At 46.4% G+C, this 17,931-nt stretch overlaps 1 protein-coding gene across 2 annotated transcripts in view; it reads right to left on the reverse strand.

Moving 5' to 3' along the window:
• ROBO4 (roundabout guidance receptor 4) overlaps positions 1-17,931 on the reverse strand; it is a 106,530-nt gene that overhangs the window by 49,979 nt on the left and 38,620 nt on the right. For both annotated transcript variants that reach the window (XM_080982335.1, XM_080982334.1), the window contains exons 8-14: positions 16,718-16,937; positions 15,094-15,215; positions 12,503-12,674; positions 10,360-10,554; positions 9,183-9,225; positions 8,229-8,368; positions 5,961-6,299 (exon numbers count right to left, since the gene is read on the reverse strand). In XM_080982335.1, coding sequence (XP_080838461.1) covers positions 5,961-6,299; positions 8,229-8,368; positions 9,183-9,225; positions 10,360-10,554; positions 12,503-12,674; positions 15,094-15,215; positions 16,718-16,937 — 1,231 coding nt within the window. The remainder of the gene's footprint in view (positions 1-5,960; positions 6,300-8,228; positions 8,369-9,182; positions 9,226-10,359; positions 10,555-12,502; positions 12,675-15,093; positions 15,216-16,717; positions 16,938-17,931) is intronic.

Genomic DNA, 17,931 nt, shown 5'->3' on the forward strand with positions numbered 1-17,931 from the left:
GGCCAGCCTAACCTCCCTGTGGCCCGGGACCTCCAAGATGTTTTTATTTGAAGACCGTAAGGTCCTCCATGGGACATACCAGGAGAGGCAGTCCCGTAGGTACAAAATAATAACTGTCAGTCGCCTGCCCAGGAGCTACCTAATGACAGGCACTTTTGAGGCCCCTGCTATCTCTTATTACAGCTCTTTATCTCGGAAAACCTTTCTAATAGAGAAGGGATGGGGAGCCTGTGGCCCTTCCAAAGGTCTACAACTCCCATCATCCACAATGACCAATGGCGATACTGGCTGGGGCTGATGGGAATTAGAGGCCCACGACATCTGGAGGGCCAAATCTTCTCCATCTTTGGAACAGAGGATGTAGGAACAGATGGCAGTGCCGGCCCAGGACATTTTGCTGCTTGCGGCAAAAGTGAAAATGCTGCCCACCCCGGCTGCCACTGGTCCTCCACTCTAGTGCCCCCCTGATGTTGCCACTGATGACAATGACTCCTCCGCAGTGCCCTGCCCACCACCTCTGCTGCCTGAGGTGGCCCAGGGATGCCCCAGCATGCTGAAGGTAAAGGTAAAGGGACCCCTGACCATTAGGTCCAGTTGTGGTCAACTCTGGGGGTGCGGTGCTCATCTGGCCGATGGAACAGTACAGCTTCTGGGTCATGTGGCCAGCATGACTAAGCCGCTTCTGGCAAACCAGAACAGTGCACGGAAATGCCGTTTACCTTCCCGCCGGAGCGGTACCTATTTATCTACTTGCACTTTGATGTCCTTTCGAACTGCTAGGTTGCAGGGACCGAGCAACGGGAGCTCACCCTGTCATGGGGATTTGAACCGCCAACCTTCTGATCGGCAAGTCCTAGGCTCTGTAGTTTAACCCACAGCACCACCCGCGTCCCTATGCTGAAGGTAGGAGGGGAGACAAAAGGGGGCTGGAGAGGAGGCCAGTTGATGGACCAGTGATATAGGAGGAAAGGGCCTTCAGTGCACATTGAAACCTTCCAGGGAATTAGAGAGGTTTTTCCATAATTGGTTCTGGAGGCCTGATTTGAATGCAAAGGCCAAAGTTGTGGAGGACCACATGGATACCGAGCGATGGGGGTGCCCCTCAGAGCTGCCAGGCTTGTTTCCCAGCAACCCCACCCGCCTCGTCCTCAGCAGAGAAGGCCACCGTCTCTGCATCGCTCCCGGCAATTAGCAGCTTCAGCAAGCAAATTAGGTTTTCTATTAGATTCCGCGAAAGTCGCGGCATTCAATTTGTACCTGAACTTTGCAAATGATTCAATTAGGGCCTCCTGAGAACCTCAGCCTCCCTGGAGGGAGGGCAGGGAGATGCTGGCATCATGCAGGGGAGGGGCTGAGCTAAGGCTGTTCCCCCACCCCCAGGAGTCAGTATGACATTTAGAGGTGGACAAATCCCTTATCTCAAGACTCAGGACATTGGAAGCTGCCTTATTCTGACGTTTGGTCTCTCTATCCAGGGATGGGGAATCTGTGGTCCTCCAGATGTCGTTGGATTCCTACTCCCAACATCCTTGACCATTGGCCATGCTGGCTGGAGATAATGGGAGCTGGAATCCAAAACTTTGGGGGGGGGGGGCAGATTGGGAAGATCTGTTCTATGGCAATACAGTGGTACCTTGGTTTAAGAACAGCCCTGTTTACAAACAATTTGGCTTACAAACTCCGCAAAACTGGAAGTTGTGTCCCGGTTTGCGAACTTTACCTCGATCTAAGAATGGAATCCGAACGGTAGAATCTGAACTGGCGGTGGGAGGCCTCATTAGGGAAATCGTGCCTTGGTTTAAGAACGGTTTCGGTTTAAGAATGGACTTCCGGAACGGATTAAGTTTGTAAACCGAGGTACCACTGTACTCCTGATGTTCATTATTGTGGCTACCATTGCCAAATCAGGGAGTTCCCATGAGGAGCAACCCTATGCAAGTCTAGGCATGTCTGCTCAGATGGTCACATCCCATGGAATTCAGTGGATTCAGGGAGTCTGTATAGGATGGGAGCCGAAGTTCTAAGGCTGAGATGGGGAACAACAATCGGGGGGTGGGGGTGGGGGTGGGAATTGTACTCCAACAACATTGCCAGGGCGGAAGACAAGTTCTCTTTCCCCGGGCTCTACTGAGAAACATTAACAATGTGTAGAGTGGGAAGAATGTGGAGTGGGCCAATAGCAAAATTCAGAAAGGAGTCAGCATGCCAGGGGACTGGGGGGGGGGGGGGCAGCGGCTTACTTACACACCCTTTCCCCTCTCTGCAGTTCATTCATCACACATTCACAAAGCCCAGCCTTACACCTTTAGAACTATCATCATTATTGTTTGATTCATATACTGCCCTCGACCAAAAGATCCCAGGGTGGTGTACAACATTAAGAACACATTTTCAACTGATTTTTCAAGTGTGTGTGTGTTTAAAAAATGTTTTTAACTGTTTTTATGTGTTTTTTGTGGTGGTGGTATTTGGCTACTTCTGTTTATATTTTGATTGTGTATTTTGTGTTTTTATGTTGTAATTTTATCTTGTGAACCACCCTGAGACTTGCGGGTATAGGGTGGTATATTATTATTATTATTATTATTATTATTATTATTATTATTATTATTCAGTGCTTTTTTTCCTAAAAAATGTTTAGAGGTACTCTCATTCTCCTACTCATATTGAAATACTTTCCCTCAATGAGGCCAAACTTAGATTCACAGAATGTTTAGGGGTATGCATACCCCTACGTACCCCCAGAAAAAAATGCACTGATAATAATAAAAAATAATAACAATAATAATAATAATTAATAATAATAATAATAATAATAATAATAATAATAATAAGGAGCATCAATAATAAAAATATAAACATAATAAAAAGCATAATGACAGTAAGGTAAAGGTAAAGGGACCCCTGACCATTAGGTCCAGTCGTGGCCGACTCTGGGGTTGCAGCGCTCATATCGCTTTATTGGCCGAGGGAGCCGGCGTACAGCTTCCGGGTCATGTGGCCAGCATGACTAAGCTGCTTCTGGTGAACCAGAGCAGAGCACGGAAACGCCGTTTACCTTCCCGCCGGAGCGGTACCTATTTATCTACTTGCACTTTGATGTGCTTTCGAACTGCTAGGTTGGCAGGAGCTGGGACCGAGCAACGGGAGCTCACCCCGTTGTGGGGATTCGAACCGCTGACCTTCTGATTGGCAAGTCCTAGGCTCTGTGGTTTAACCCACAGTGCCACCCTACACTAACTAAACGGATTGTAACCTAAGCTTTTGTGTACCAGAATCCACTTGAGATGCATGCTGTGATCATCAGGTGACAGATATCCATCTATCTATATCTTGAATGTAAAGAGCAGGGTGTCCAAAAGGGCAGGAGATGCAAGGAGAGACAATGTTAACACTCCACAGACCCGGTAACACTTTGTGCACAGTGCAGTCAGCTCAAGTTCCATCAAAACTCTGCTCCTAATAAAGACTAGTGATCTTTAAGGTGCCACAACTCATTTTCACATTTGCTGCCACAGAGCTCCCCCTCTGGAGCGGAAATATTTATAGCTAGAGACCTACCGTTGGTTGTTATTTAAAGCCACTATCTCAGATTCAGCCCTCCTTACGTCTCTGCACCCTTCGGGTTTCCCGCTGCCACAGATGTGATGCCTTTCTCTATGTCATCCCTGCGTCTAACTCCCTAAGTAATCTTATAGTCTCCACAAGACACCCTCTCCACAGGGAAATTCGTTTCAGGCAGTAAACCTGAAATTAACATTAGCGGAACAGCTTTGCAGTAAAATCAACTGCCGAGAGAACTTGTAGATTCTTGTTCCTTGGAAGAAAAGGTTTCTGCTAGGGATGTGAGACTACGACTCCGTGGTAGACCATTACCCTTGAATGTAGAAGGTCCCCAGTTCATTCCCTGGCATCTCCAAGCAGCTCTGGGAGAGATACCTGTCTGAAATCCTAGAATGCTGCTACCAATCAGTGTCTAACCTGCCATTCTCCAGACGTCATTGGAATCCAACTTTCATTAATGCCAGCCAGCCCAGCCAATGGTTTAGGACAGCCATAGGCAACCTTGGCCCTCCAGATGTTTTGGGACCACAACTCCCATGATCCCTAGCTAACAGGACCAGTGGTCAGGGATGATGGGAATTGTAGTCCCAAAACATTTGGAGGGCTGAGGTTGCCTATGCCTGGTTTAGGAGGATGGGAGCTGTCATCCAGACCTACACTGGCTCCCAGTACATTTCCGAGCACAATTCAAAGTGTTGGTGTTGACCTTGAAAGCCCTAAACAGCCTCGGTCCAGTATACCTGAAGGAGCATCTCCACCCCCATCGTTCTGCCCGGACACTGAGGTCCAGTGCCGACGGCCTTATGGCGGTTCCCTCGCTGCGAGAAGCCAAGTTACAGGGAACCAGGCAGAGGGCCTTCTCGGTAGTGGCACCCGCCCTGTGGAACGCCCTCCCACCAGATGTCAAAGAGAACTACCAGACTTTTAGAAGACATCTGAAGGCAGCCCTGTTTAGGGAAGCTTTTAATGTTTCATTGACTATTATATTTTAATATTCTGTTGGAAGCCGCCCAGAGTGGCTGGGGAAACCCAGCCAGATGAGTGGGGTACAAATAATAAATTATTATTATTATACTATTATCCAAAAAATTGTACAGGCTCATAGGTTATCTGTCTCTGGTGTAGACAACAGCGAAGAGGATGGCTCAATGGTCAGACTTGGTATAAGGCAGCTTCCTATGTGGCCTAGGACTTCCTCCAGAAACAAGGGTCCAGTTAAGTAACCTACTGCTTCTCTTTCATCCAGAAAGAGATGGGGCTCTTGCAACTTTTAACAGCTGCATGACACAATTAATCAGGCAAAGCTGTCCTAGCAGTCAGATGCAGTGAAGGCCCTCCTTCGTGTGCCTCCTCCTCAAGAGGTCTGGAGGGTGGCAACACGAGAATGGGCCTTCTCTGCAATGGCTCCCCATCTGTGGAATGCTCTCCCCAGGGAAGTTCACCTGGTACCTTCATTATACACCTTTAGGTGCCAGGCAAAAATGTTCGTTTTTAACCAGGCCTTTGGTTGATCTGTTTGACATCCTATACCCTTTTAAAAGGGACACGGGTGGCGCTGTGGGTTAAACCACAGAGCCTAGGGCTTGCCAATCAGAAGGTCAGCGGTTCGAATCCCCACGACAGGGTGAGCTCCTGTTGCTCGGTCCCTGCTCCTGCCAACCTAGCAGTTCGAAAGAACGTCAAACTGCAAGTAGATAAATAGCTACCGCTCTGGCGGGAAGGTAAACGGCATTTCCGTGCGCTGCTCTGGTTCGCCAGAAGCGGCTTAGTCATGCTGGCCACATGACCCAGAAGCTGTATGCCTGCTCCCTTGGCCAATGAAGCAAGATGAGCGCTGCAACCCCAGAGTCGGCCACGACTGGACCTAATGGTCAGGGGTCCCTTTATCTTTACCTTTACCCTTTTAAAATGTGGCTTTTTGCGTGGGGGGGGTGTTATTTCATTGTTGGTTTTATTCTGATTATATATGTTGTGATCTTTTCTGTGAACTGCCCTGAGATCTCTGGGTATAGGGTGGTATATAAATAAAAATAAGAATAAGGATAAGGATGGAAGCTTTTAATGTTTAATATGTTATTGTATTTTAATATTCTGTTGGAAACCACCCAGAGTGGCTGGGGAAACCCAGCCAGGTGGGCAGGGTATAAATAATAAATTATTATTATTATTATTATTATTATTATTATTAAAATGGGAAGAAGCCTCATCTGCCAAACTACTAATGGTGATGCAGCTGTTCAAAGCTCATGAGTTCTGCCAGAAAAAAACGTTGCCAACCTTACTTTCCCAACTCTTTATATATTATATATATTATGATGTCATAGGCAACTCCCAGACGAGAGAGAGAGAGAGAGAGAGAGAGAGAGAGAGAGAGAGAGATGATGATGATGTCTTACCTTTCTTGCTATTTTTATCCCAGGATCCCTGAGGTATAAGATTTGGAGATAGGGAGCCCTTTGCCTTCCGTGGCCCTGGACGTGCTGCTCCCCTAGTACTGGCCAGCCAGGGGTTCGGGCTGTAGTGGGGCATGAACATCTGGTCCCCATTTTGCACTAGTTCCACGGCATGCAGGCTGGGGCTGGGAAGGTGAGGCAGTGGGGCATTGTAGAAAGTTTTCAGGTCCTTCACGGGAAGATCTACATAGAGTGCCCCATATAGGCTGCTGCTCCTACTATCAGCCACCAAAGGAACAGTTTGGATACGGAAACCTTGGCTCTGCCTGTCGAAGGATGCTGCTGTGGGGAGGGGGGGCAAGGAAAAGGCAAAAAGGAGGGGTCAGTCAAGGATGGAGCAACCTACTTAGTTCATTACCGTTTTGCATGTGTTGATTCATAAGTCCATTTTGCCCCTTTACTGCAATAATCTGATTTTTTAAAAAAAGCAATCAACAAAAAAATTGTATTTAATATGTATACTTAAATGTCCTTAAATGCATTTTTAAATGTCTCTCATAGTGTGCATTTCCAAAAGTTTATTTTATCCTTATAGTACACATTTTACCATATTGGCCTGAATATAAGCCATACCCGCAAATAAGCCACACCTTTAAAATTTGGTGGGAGGAGGAGTCAATACCTGAATATAAGCCGCTCCCTTAAAATTGGGTTACAGGTTGAAAATCGCTGTGGTTGATAGAATTGTAACTCCAAGCCAATTTAAGCCTTTGATCTTGCAAGCCTGCAAAAGTTACCGTACAATCGCTAAAATTGCAAATCGCTGTTCAGTTGAATACAATTCCTCAGGTGCTCACACCCGTAAATGACAAATGAACAGTCTCAAATCAGCAATAAAACATTTTTTTTGTTCCGTTTTACCATATGTCTGTTTCAGCAGCGATATCGTAAAAGCCGATTTTTGTAAGTTCATGAATTTATGCTGCACTTTAACTTTTCACGGTCGGAATTTGGGGAGAAAGTGAGGCTTATATTCGGGCCAATGCGGTATATGCATTTTGATAGGTACCTCAAAATTCAGAGACGTGCAAAATCCAAATAACTCTAGAATGCATGGATGGGCAGGTTCCCAGAGACAAGATTGCAGCTACCTTGGCTCCTTCTCCAGCCCTGATTCTTCCAGTATGGCTGCTGAAATAAGCTATGGTTTGGCTCAGTGTGTCATCCAAATCAGGGATCATGGTTTGTTTCACTCCAGAAAAACCATGAGCTGTAACCATGCCTTGTTCCTGGGTTTACAATACATGGTTTGTCTGGAGTGAGATCCCCAGTTCAGACAACATGCTAAGCCAAACCATGGTTAAGCGCAGCAGTAGTGCAGCAGGAAGAGGATGGGGAGGAACCAACTCCAGGAACCCTCACATTCACATGTCTGCACTAAGCTCGCATTGCATGCAAACCAGCTCACTGAATGAATGAATGAATGAAATAATACTGTCAGTGGATGAAGGTGGCAATGAGCTAAGAGTGGAGGTTTGCAAGGACCCCTTTGCTTCTTTCAACAATAATATAATTCTTTATTATGGCTGCAGATCAATAAAATTAAGTACAGAAATAAAACATACAGCTTGTTAAAACAATTGAAAACAGATGGGATACTATTATACTTTCCCCCATCTCTCAAGCCAACAGACAATTTCTCCTGATCTGTATTGAAGTCAGATTTTTTTTTTTTACAACCTTCCCAGTAGCATACGAGTGAGCATCCCTTAAGCAGATGGAGACCAAATCTTCAGATCTTCCTGGGAGAGTGCTTAATAAAAGGAGAATCATCCGCTCTCTCTACACTCTCTATACAGATTGCAGTACAGAAGAACAGGGTCAACAGGTCCTATTGCTCCAACTCCACACAAACGCAACTGTTCATAAACCCAAGGCTTGGTGAATCGTCCACTTAACAGTGCAAAAGGCAACTCGCTGAAATGAGCAATGATAAATGCTCCCCTATACTTGGGCAAAAACCATATTATAATAAACGATATTAAAACCAGATGCACAGTTCCACCCAAAATTATGCACCTTACTTGTAAGAACAATATTCTTGGGCTATCTTGCTAAATGTTCTCCAGGGTGGTCGATGTGTGAAATTCTCTAACAACTTAAGGAGCAGAAAAATTCTCAATAAATGGATCAGATTGCAAATTTCAGAGAAATTTCAGCACGCTCTAAGCAAAACTAAACCACCACCTGCTGTTCGCAAGGGACACTTACTAGATTTGTGGGATTCCTGGTTATCTTTGGGTTCAGTCCACAGGAGCTGACTGCTCAAGCTGCTGCTGGTGCTGTAGTTCTTGGAGCCTGAAGTTGACTTCCATGTGTTGGAAAGCCAGGGAGAATCGCTACAGTCTACCCTACAGTCAGAGGGGAAATAGGCACACTTTCATAGATGCGAATCTCGGTAGTGTGGCAGACAGACTCACTGACTAAACAGACAGACAGAAGACTATGAAATCAGAGAAGGACATGACATAACTCTATTAGTAGCTTGGGCATTCAAACCTGGCAGGTGTCTTCATTTGCACACACAGGACTAGTGAGCTACAGAAGTATATACCTCACCCCCCCTTTACAAGAAGACTAAACATATATAGAGACTCTTTAGAGACTCTTGAGAGTCCCATGGACTGCAAGAAGATCAAACCTATCCATTCTTAAGGAAGTCAGCCCTGAGTGCTCACTGGAAGGACAGATCGTGAAGCTGAGGCTCCAATACTTTGGCCACCTCATGAGAAGATAAGACTCCCTGGGAAAGACCCTGATGTTGGGAAAGATTGTGGGAACAAGGAGAAGGGGACGACGGAGGACGAGATGGTTGGATAGTGTTCTTGAAGCGACTAACATGACTCTGACCAAACTGCGGGAGGCAGTGGAAGACAGGAGTGCCTGGTGTGCTCTGGTCCATGGGGTCACGAAGAGTCAGACACGACTAAACAACAACAAAACATATATAAAGAACTGCAGTGATTTTGTTCTGGTTTTGCATGACAAGGACAGGACATAAATAAGTGAAATCGCTATTTAATTCTGGGTCACAGCGGTGGCGGGTGATAACTTGCCCCCCGATTGCCATCAAACATTCCACGACATTTAACTATTTTGCTAGAGCTGTCTTGCCCAGATATAAATATGCATGCATCCCTAGAGAGAGGGTGAACGGCAGCATACCTGTGTTTGATGATGGTGTCATCACTGGCGTTTCTATACAGACCTGGAGAGAGTGAGGTGCATGGCAAAATAGCATTAGGCAGGCAAACCTGTCTTCACTGACAATTCATTTCATGACTCCCTGCCACACTGCATAAAGCCTCTTCCTAGGGCCAAACTAGTAAGACCACAACTTAACTCCTGACCTGGGATCAAGTGACCTCTTGGTGTGTTTACTGTATTCAGTTGCTTGGGGGGCGGTGTTCAAGAAAGCAATGCCCCCCCCACATACAATCACATGCGATGCACATGATGTGACATTTTTTTCATGCATCCCTGCTTAGAATAGAGCAGGGTTCCCTACGCCTCCCCAGCAATCTCTGTATAACTCTTGGAAATCTTCCCAGGCCAAAACACTTCTCCCCAGGCTACATCCCTGCTTCACACCCTCCTTGAGTGTTTTTGACCACCTGGGATACATTCCTTGGACCCTGATAACACCTATTGCTTGCCAGGACGGATGATAGGAGAGGGTTGTGTTGACTGTATGTAGAAACTAGTCTATTGTACAATGGTAAAGGTAAAGGTAAAGGGACCCCTGACCATTAGGTCCAGTCGTGGCCGACTCTGGGGTTGCGGCGCTCATCTCGCTTTATTGGCCGAGGGAGCCGGCGTACAGCTTCCGGGTCATGTGGCCAGCAGAACTAAGCCACTTCTGGCGAACCAGAGCAGCGCATGGAAATGCTGCTTACCTTCCCGCTGGAGCAGTACCTATTTATCTACTTGCACTTTGACGTGCTTTCGAACTGCTAGGTTGGCAGGAGCAGGGACCAAGCAACGGGAGCTCACCCCATTGCGGGGATTCGAACCGCCAACCTTCTGATCAGCAAGTCCTAGGCTCTGTGGTTTAACCCACAGCGCCACCCACGTCCCTTTTATTGTACAATGGTAAAGGTTGCATAATAGCTACACCTACTTTAGTCTCCGGCTCTGCCTGTCACTGAAACGTGGGCCTCAGAAGGTTTCCAGGAAGTAAATGGGGCCCCCAGACTGAAAAAGGTTCCCCACCACAGGCAGAGAGTCCTGTTCAGACTGACACCCTACACTGATCCTATTTACTCACCTGGGACCCAGTGCAATGAGTCAGAACACTGCCCTTTCTATAAGCCTAAAGCCAGACTCTATCTGCTTCTCTTACCTTCACCTAGGGCATATGGACGTCTCCGGCCATACTGCCTGGCTTGCTGCTGGCAAACATAAACCGTGAACGCCATCAGCATGACCCAGAGTGCCGAGCCCACACTGGCAATGAAGACAGGTTGACGCACCACTTCCAGGATGTAGTTGGCGGAATGGAAGTCCGGGGTCTTGGCCATCTTTTCGACTGTCGGCTCTGGAACGAAGAAGAAGAAGAGTTTGGATTTGATATCCCGCTTTATCACTACCCTAAGGAGTCTCAAAGCGGCTAACATTCTCCTTTTCCTTCCTCCCCCACAACAAACACTCTGTGAGGTAAGTGGGGCTGAGAGACTTCAGAGAAGTGTGACTGGCCCAAGGTCACCCAGCAGCTGCATGTGGTGGAGCGGGGAATCGAACCCTGTTCACCAGATTATGAGTCTACCACTCTTAACCACTACACCACACTGGCTCTCAGTGGAACAAGGTGTGATGGTGAACTTAAGCCACAGAAGAATGAAGAAGGTTTGGGCTGTGTGTACGCACAGTAGATGAACCCTGGCCTCACGGACAACATCTTCAGTGGGAGGCGCAGCTACAGCTGAGTGGCAGGTCACATGCTGGAGTGATGCCAGATGGCAGCTGGAGGGGAAGAGGACCAACAGCAGGTGGAGCCAGAGCCAATGACAGGCAGAGCCAACTTATCCCAGTTTTGCTCCCCATCCTCCTCCCTACAAGGACCACACTGAGACTAAGGAGGAGGAAGCTACCGCCCTGTTAAGGATCCTTGTTTTAATGTACATTGAAATGAGAAATAAATCTATAATGTGCCAGGATTGTACTGTGAAGCATGGCTGGAAATTTCCACTGAAGCTGATAACAGGTCAATCATTAAGTGGGGCTGTATCTCTGCTGGCTCAGTCACAAGGTGTTTAGCTCAGAATTACATGAAAAGGACTGTAGTGCAGGTTTATGCATATGTTAATCTGGAGGCATTCAACTTGGGTGAGATGCTCTCTTTGTTGTTTGTATACTGCCCTATACCCATAGATCTCAGGGTGGTTCACAACATAGAATTGCAAAATAAAAACACACATTATTATTATTATTATTATTATTATTATTATCATTATTATTATTATTATTATTAAAAAAAAACAAAGACAAGCCAATAATCCCTCCTTTCACAGTCCATTTAAAAGGGCATGGAATGTCAATTGGCCAAAGGCCTGGTTACATGGAATGTTTTCACCTGGCACCTAAAGGTGTATAACAGGCATAGGCAAACTCTGGCCCTCCAGATGTTTTGGAACTACAATTCCCAACATCCCTAGCTAAAAGGACCAGTGGTCAGGGATGATGGGAACTGTAGTCTCGAAACATCTGGAGGGTTGGAGTTTGCCTATGCCTGGTGTATAATGAAGGCACCAGGTAAGCCTCCCTGGGGAGAGTGTTCCCCAAACAGGGAGCCACTGCAGAAAAGGCCTGTTCTCATGCTGCCACCCTCCGGACCTCTCATGGAGGAGGCACATGAAGAAAGGCTCAGGGTCCGAGTAGGTTCATATGGGGAGAGGTGGTATTGCAGTTGTGTGAATCTCTGAGGCTAATGGAGGCTGCAATGGAGAAGAGAAAGAGCTTTGATTTTTAGCTCAGACTGCAAGATATTTATAATCTAAGATATTATGCCTTATGCTGTGATCAGTATACGAATTATGCAACTAAGTGGATGTAACTTTTATTTGTTCTGAGTTGTTTTGAAGTTAAGTTCTGTAAGGCTGGATTTAGACGCATCAAAGAAGCGTTTCAGTTAGACACGTTGTAAATTTCATAAAGGGAAATCACGTTGACAAAAGACGGGTCTCCACAGTGCCATCTGGTGTCACAGTGTTATAACGCATATAAACCTGTTTTTCTTTACTAATGTAAGTAAAGCTTTTGAACCATATTTTTGGACTGATAGCCCTCTCTTCCATGTATTGGCATCATCCTCTTTTAAAGCCATCCTCTTTTGGTGGCCATAACTGGCACTGCTACAAGTCCCATCTACCGGAGCCAGCATAGTAAATGGTCAGGAATGATGGGAGTTGTAGTCCAACAGCATCTAGATTTCCACAGGTGTCCCCACCCTTGTACTAAGAGATCAGCTACAAAATAGCACCTCTGACCTACAGCACTGCAAACAGGATTACTGGGCACTCCAATTCCAGCTCCATTGACTGCTGCTACCTGGACGCAGTATTTTTGCCCATTAGCCAGGCCTGTCACTTCTAGGAAGTGTGTTTCTCCACCCACGGTTCTGTTACAGCCTGAGTGAGTTTCATTGCCCAGGAACCAGACCTGCAAACACAAGGTGAGAGAAGAAAAACGTCAGCCTGTCTCACACAGAGCAGCACAAGACGACAATTTCTGCAGAACAGAAGCACACATGAGAGGAACCAAATATATCCTGCACAGAGTCACACATCTAGCAAAGCAGTAAGAGATAGATGCAATGTTGGGGAAAGATGCCAAATAACAGGGGGTGGCTAAGGCTAAGTTTTTTTCCAGTCTGTGGGCTGCATTTCTGGGGGGGGGGGGGGGCACACATGCCAGTAGTGTGTGAAGCCAAATGAATTGATTGATTGATTTTATTATTGATTTATTATTATATTATTTATTATTATAAAAATTATTTATTTTTATTATTTATTTTATTATTTATTACTCATCTGTCTGGGTTGCCGCAGCCGCTTTGGGCAGCTTCCAGCAAAATATAAAAACATAACAAAACATCAAACATTAAAAACTTCCCAATACAGGGCTGCCTTCAGGTGTCTTCTAAAAGTTGTATTGTTATTTATCTCCTTGACAGCTCATGGGAGGGCATTCCACAGGGAGGCTGCCACTGCTGAGAAGGCCCTCTGCCTGATTCCCTGTAGCTTCACTTCTCGCAGTGAGGAAACCGCCAGAAGGCCCTCGGAGCTGGACCTCAGTGTTCGAGCTGAACAATGTGGGTGGAGACACTCCTTCAGGTATACTGGGCCGAGGCCATTTAGGGCTTTAAAGGTCAGCACCAACACTTTGAACTGAGACAAGAGATGAGGCAGGCTGCTGGAGAATCCAGGGAGTTGAAGTATAAACAGATCTAGCTCTGAAGAGGACTGTATACTATACAGAAACGCACAACCCCACCTTTTGTTTTTAAATGCCCAAATTAGAAAGAGGATAAATTCCAGTTCCCCTGAAATGATTTCTGACCCACAGGGGAAAAGGGACGGGTTGGTGGCACAGCCTCACAGCTCAGCCATGCCTGTGCAGAAACATTTTCTAAGCAGGGAAGCGTTTTCCCAACTGAGTCCTTTTCCATACTTTCTAACTAAAGAGTATACTGTGTGTCTGTCCCTTAGTTAGAAAGTATGGTGAGGGACTTGGTCATGGAAGAAGGGCTGGGTTTAAGAATGGGGGAAGGCGAGGATTGGAAGTCAAGCACTTTGAATTGTGCTCGGAAACTTACTGGGAGCCAGTGAAGATCCCAGTTTAGGCAAAAGTGGGCAGGGCAAGGAATGTAAAGTTTTATCTCTGTAAAGTAGACTAGTTTCTACAAACACACACATGCCCCTGCCTTGCCTCCACCCAGACAGGCAAGAAGCAAAGTTAGAATTCAAGGACACATTCTAGCCAAGTAAAGACACTTGAGGGGGGAAGCAGTACCAGTGAGGGGTGAGACCTGCTGAGAATTCTGAGGGCCAGGTCGAGATGTCAGGAGGGCCACATTTGACCCCCAGGCTTGTGATTCCCTACCCTGCCATGGAACGTAAGTCCAGAGTCAGTGCACCTGCCGTACATGTATAATATACAAGGAGCATGACAGCAGGCAAAAGAGAAAACAAGCCTTGAAATGGCAAAGTAAGAACCAGATGAGGTGTGGGTAACCTCTGGCCCTTCAGATGCTGCTGAACTTCATCTCCCACCATCCCTGTCCTTTGACCATGCTTCTTAGGGCTGATGGGAGCTGTAGTTCAGAAACACCTGGAAGGCCAAAGATTCCTCATGCCTGTAATTATTTCAGGAAACATAAAGAAACGTAACTGCATGCCACTCAAGCACATCTCTAGTTTCCCCAGTTTCCTCAAGTACAACAGCTGGATAATCCTGAAGGGTTGCAACCATAGTTTTAGTTTGATCCACCCCCATGAAATGCTCTATTTCACCAGACCTTGGTGAAATACCATAGTTGCAACCCTTAGGGGTTTTTCTGCATTTTTTTCTTCTTGTTTTTTTTCTTGGCGATGCAACCATATAGAAAATACTTCTGTTATGTACAGATATGTTTAGGGAGGGGGAGTTCACGGATCAGGGCAGGTGGAGAGAGAGGAAAAAAATAAAAATAAAAAGGGGTGGGCGAAGAAAAGAGAAAGGGGTGACATGGTAGAAAAGAAGGGACCATGCTTCTTAGGGCTGATGGGAGCTGAAGTTCAGAAACACCTGGAGGGCCAAAGATTCCTCATGCCTGTAATTATTTCAGGAAACATAAAGAAACGTAACTGCATGCCACTCAAGCACATCTCTAGTTTCCCCAGTTTCCTCAAGGACAACAGCTGGATAATCCTGAAGGGTTGCAACCATAGTTTTAGTTTGATCCACCCCCATGAAATGCTCTATTCCACCAGACCTTGGTGGAATACCACTTAATCACCCTTCCTCCAGATTCCTTCTATCCATCACCATCAACCAGATATTGTGGTACCCAAATGGCACCAATTCCATTCCTCCTTACCTGGTAACCTTTGATGATACCATTGTGCATGTCTTGTGGAGGGGGCTCCCAGCGGATGATCACAGTGCCATTCACATCTTGAAATGTGGTGATGCTGATGCTTTCAGGGGAAGCACCGGGCACTGGGAAGAAAGGAAAGGATAGGGTTGCTGAGATATTTTTTTAGGAAAAGAAGGAGCAACAATTACTGTGCAACAGGCCTCCAACCACATGCTATTATCTACTCTGCCACCTCCTGCCTCCTCCATACGACTCAACAGCTCAAAATCAGAAGTTCAGGACTGAGGGATCCCAATCCTTTGCATGCCTGGTGGATCTCAATGAATTCTCCAAGAGGGGTGGTGAAATTAGCCTTGGGCTGGCACTATCAGCAGAAGACTAGAGAGCATGGGATGGGGAAAAGTTCACATTTGAATTATGTGCTCTTAATTTCATTTCATGACAACAAGGCAGAGTTCATATGCTGTTGCTCAGTGCTGCCTGGGTTTTGCAAAGGTGCAAGAGCACAGAAGAATCCTACTGGCCTCCAAGGGCTAGGTCAAAGCTCAGCCACATGCTTTGTAGACAGAAGGTCCTGGGTGGGTTCAGTCTTCAGTTAATGGAGCCTCAGGTATCACAGCTAGAAAAGGTCCTGTGCCTGGCACCTTAGAGAACTGTGTCCAGCCAGGTGAGACAATAAGAGCGGAAACGGATCAATGGCCAAGTGAACCTGTGGCCCTCCAAATGTTAGATTCTAACTCCCATCACCCCAGATCATGCTGGCTGGGGCAGTTGGAGTCTAAAACATCCAGAGGGTGTCAGTCGTCAGAGGAGCCAAATCCTCACGACAGGTTGCCAGGAATGGATAAGACAAGGGAAAGTCCCTACCAACTGCTTTTTATTCAATATTCACAGAGAGAGGCTTGGAAATGCAGCCTTTTGGAATAATGGTGTTTCCCGAGTGAGTCTCCACCCCCTCCCTCTCTCCCTTCATGCGTCATCACTATGGGTGCCGCTAAATGCCCTCTGCCTTTGAGCTCTTTGCTCTCCTACTTTCAATGTTTGCCAGGTTCTGAAAGAGGGGGGATTGGGAATGCTTTCTAAAGACACTGTATCTGTCAGCTGTCACCCCTCTGGTGCTTCTTCTACTTCCTCTCCCATTATCTCCCAGCTTTCCCCCTCATCTTCCTCTGAGCGGTGATCTCTCTCAAACTCCTGTTGTAATTCTGAACTGTCTTCTTCTCTGGAAGGGTCAGGCTGGGGAGGCGGCCTCCACCATTCCTCCTCTGCGCAGTGCCTGACAGAGGGCCACACATGCCCAATATAACTCATTTCTTTATGTTCACATGCACCCCACTGCCTAAGGAAAGTAAACTGCTAGGCACAGATCGCACCACATCACTGCCGCTAGAGCAGGAATGAGGAACCTGTTGCCCTCTAGATGCCTTGAAGGACTGCAACTAGGTGTAGCCCTGCTCTAGATGTATCTCTGCTCAACTACAGCTTCCATTGTCCCCGGCCATTAGGATGTGGTGACTGGGACTGATGGGAGTTGGAGTCCAACAATGTATGGAGGGCCAGTGGTTCTCCACCCATGTTCCAGAATATTTAGTGTTCAAAAAGAGGAAGTGCTGAAGGGTCGTACCTTCTTCTGGGATCCAGAGGTCCCTTACGTTGCTGTCCAAGCCATAAACCTTCCCTGAATATGGTTGCACCTTGAACTCATACTTATAGCCTCTCTCAAGCCCTGGGACGATGGTACGGTGGTTGCTTTGGACGTGCCATTCAGCCCAGTGTGTGGTTACAGGCAACAGGGAGCGATAGAACACCACATAGCCATCTATGCGCTGGGAAGAGGAGACAACCTTCAAGACAATAGGTGGGAAATCTGGGTTAACCTCTGGCTCAGAGTAGGAATGGAGAAAATTTGCCAGTTTAAGCTTCTCTCCATTTCTCATTCTTCCAACCTTAAATTCACTTTCCCTGACTCTCTCGGCTTGCAATTTCTTCCTTTAAAAACATCTACACAAAACTGCACACAATGCATGCATTTAGTTATGCAGTTTTGACTAATATACACATTTTTGCAAGCATTTCCCTCCAATGTAATGTCATTTCCTTCGATATCATGTGCCTTTTCATGCACACTTTTTGGCTGGAGAATGATGTCATAGAATTTGGAGGCGTGTGTGGGTTTTGAAGGATGGCTGCCTTTCAGTTGACTTGTTGGTTCACAAAATGTGAATTAAGCAGGCTTGCTTTAAAATGCAACGTGGGTAGATTTCTCTCCCAACCCTAAATCAGAGAGAACTGTGATATCTGCAGAAACCACAGCATTGTTCGGGTCAAGCGACTCTTGGAGATATAGATGAGGTCCCTGAGGAACACAAAAGCTATGGAACAAAGTGGGAGTAGACAAAAGCCAAACGGAATCTTCACCCCAAATTAAATTAAATTAAAATTCTGCAAGCTTTTGCAATTCAACTCTGAACAGCCAGCTCAATTCAGCTCAAAATTTGGATTTTGAACAACATTCATGAACAGATTAAAACAGCAGTGTTCAATAAATCCCTGCATTTTACAGCTACTTTCTCCCTTTCATCCCCACCTCTGCTGCTGCAGGAAGTGGGAGAAAGATGTCTGCATTTTACAGGCTTCCTTTGGCTGTGTGTGCCTATTCCCTGAAAACAATTTAACTCCCACCTGTCAGCTGATAAGATAAATCTTGGGTTAAAGCCTCCTGGGAACAGGCATCCACACCTGATACAGATCCAAAACCTGTCTTGCTGAAGTCACATCAGCTGATTGAGAGGTGGGCATGATTTGGGGAAATCACCTTGTGGGCCCAATTGGAATGGC

The sequence above is a fragment of the Podarcis pityusensis genome, assembly GCF_964106645.2.
Source record: "Podarcis pityusensis genome assembly, chromosome: 15".
In the NCBI taxonomy this organism is placed as follows: domain Eukaryota; kingdom Metazoa; phylum Chordata; class Lepidosauria; order Squamata; family Lacertidae; genus Podarcis; species Podarcis pityusensis.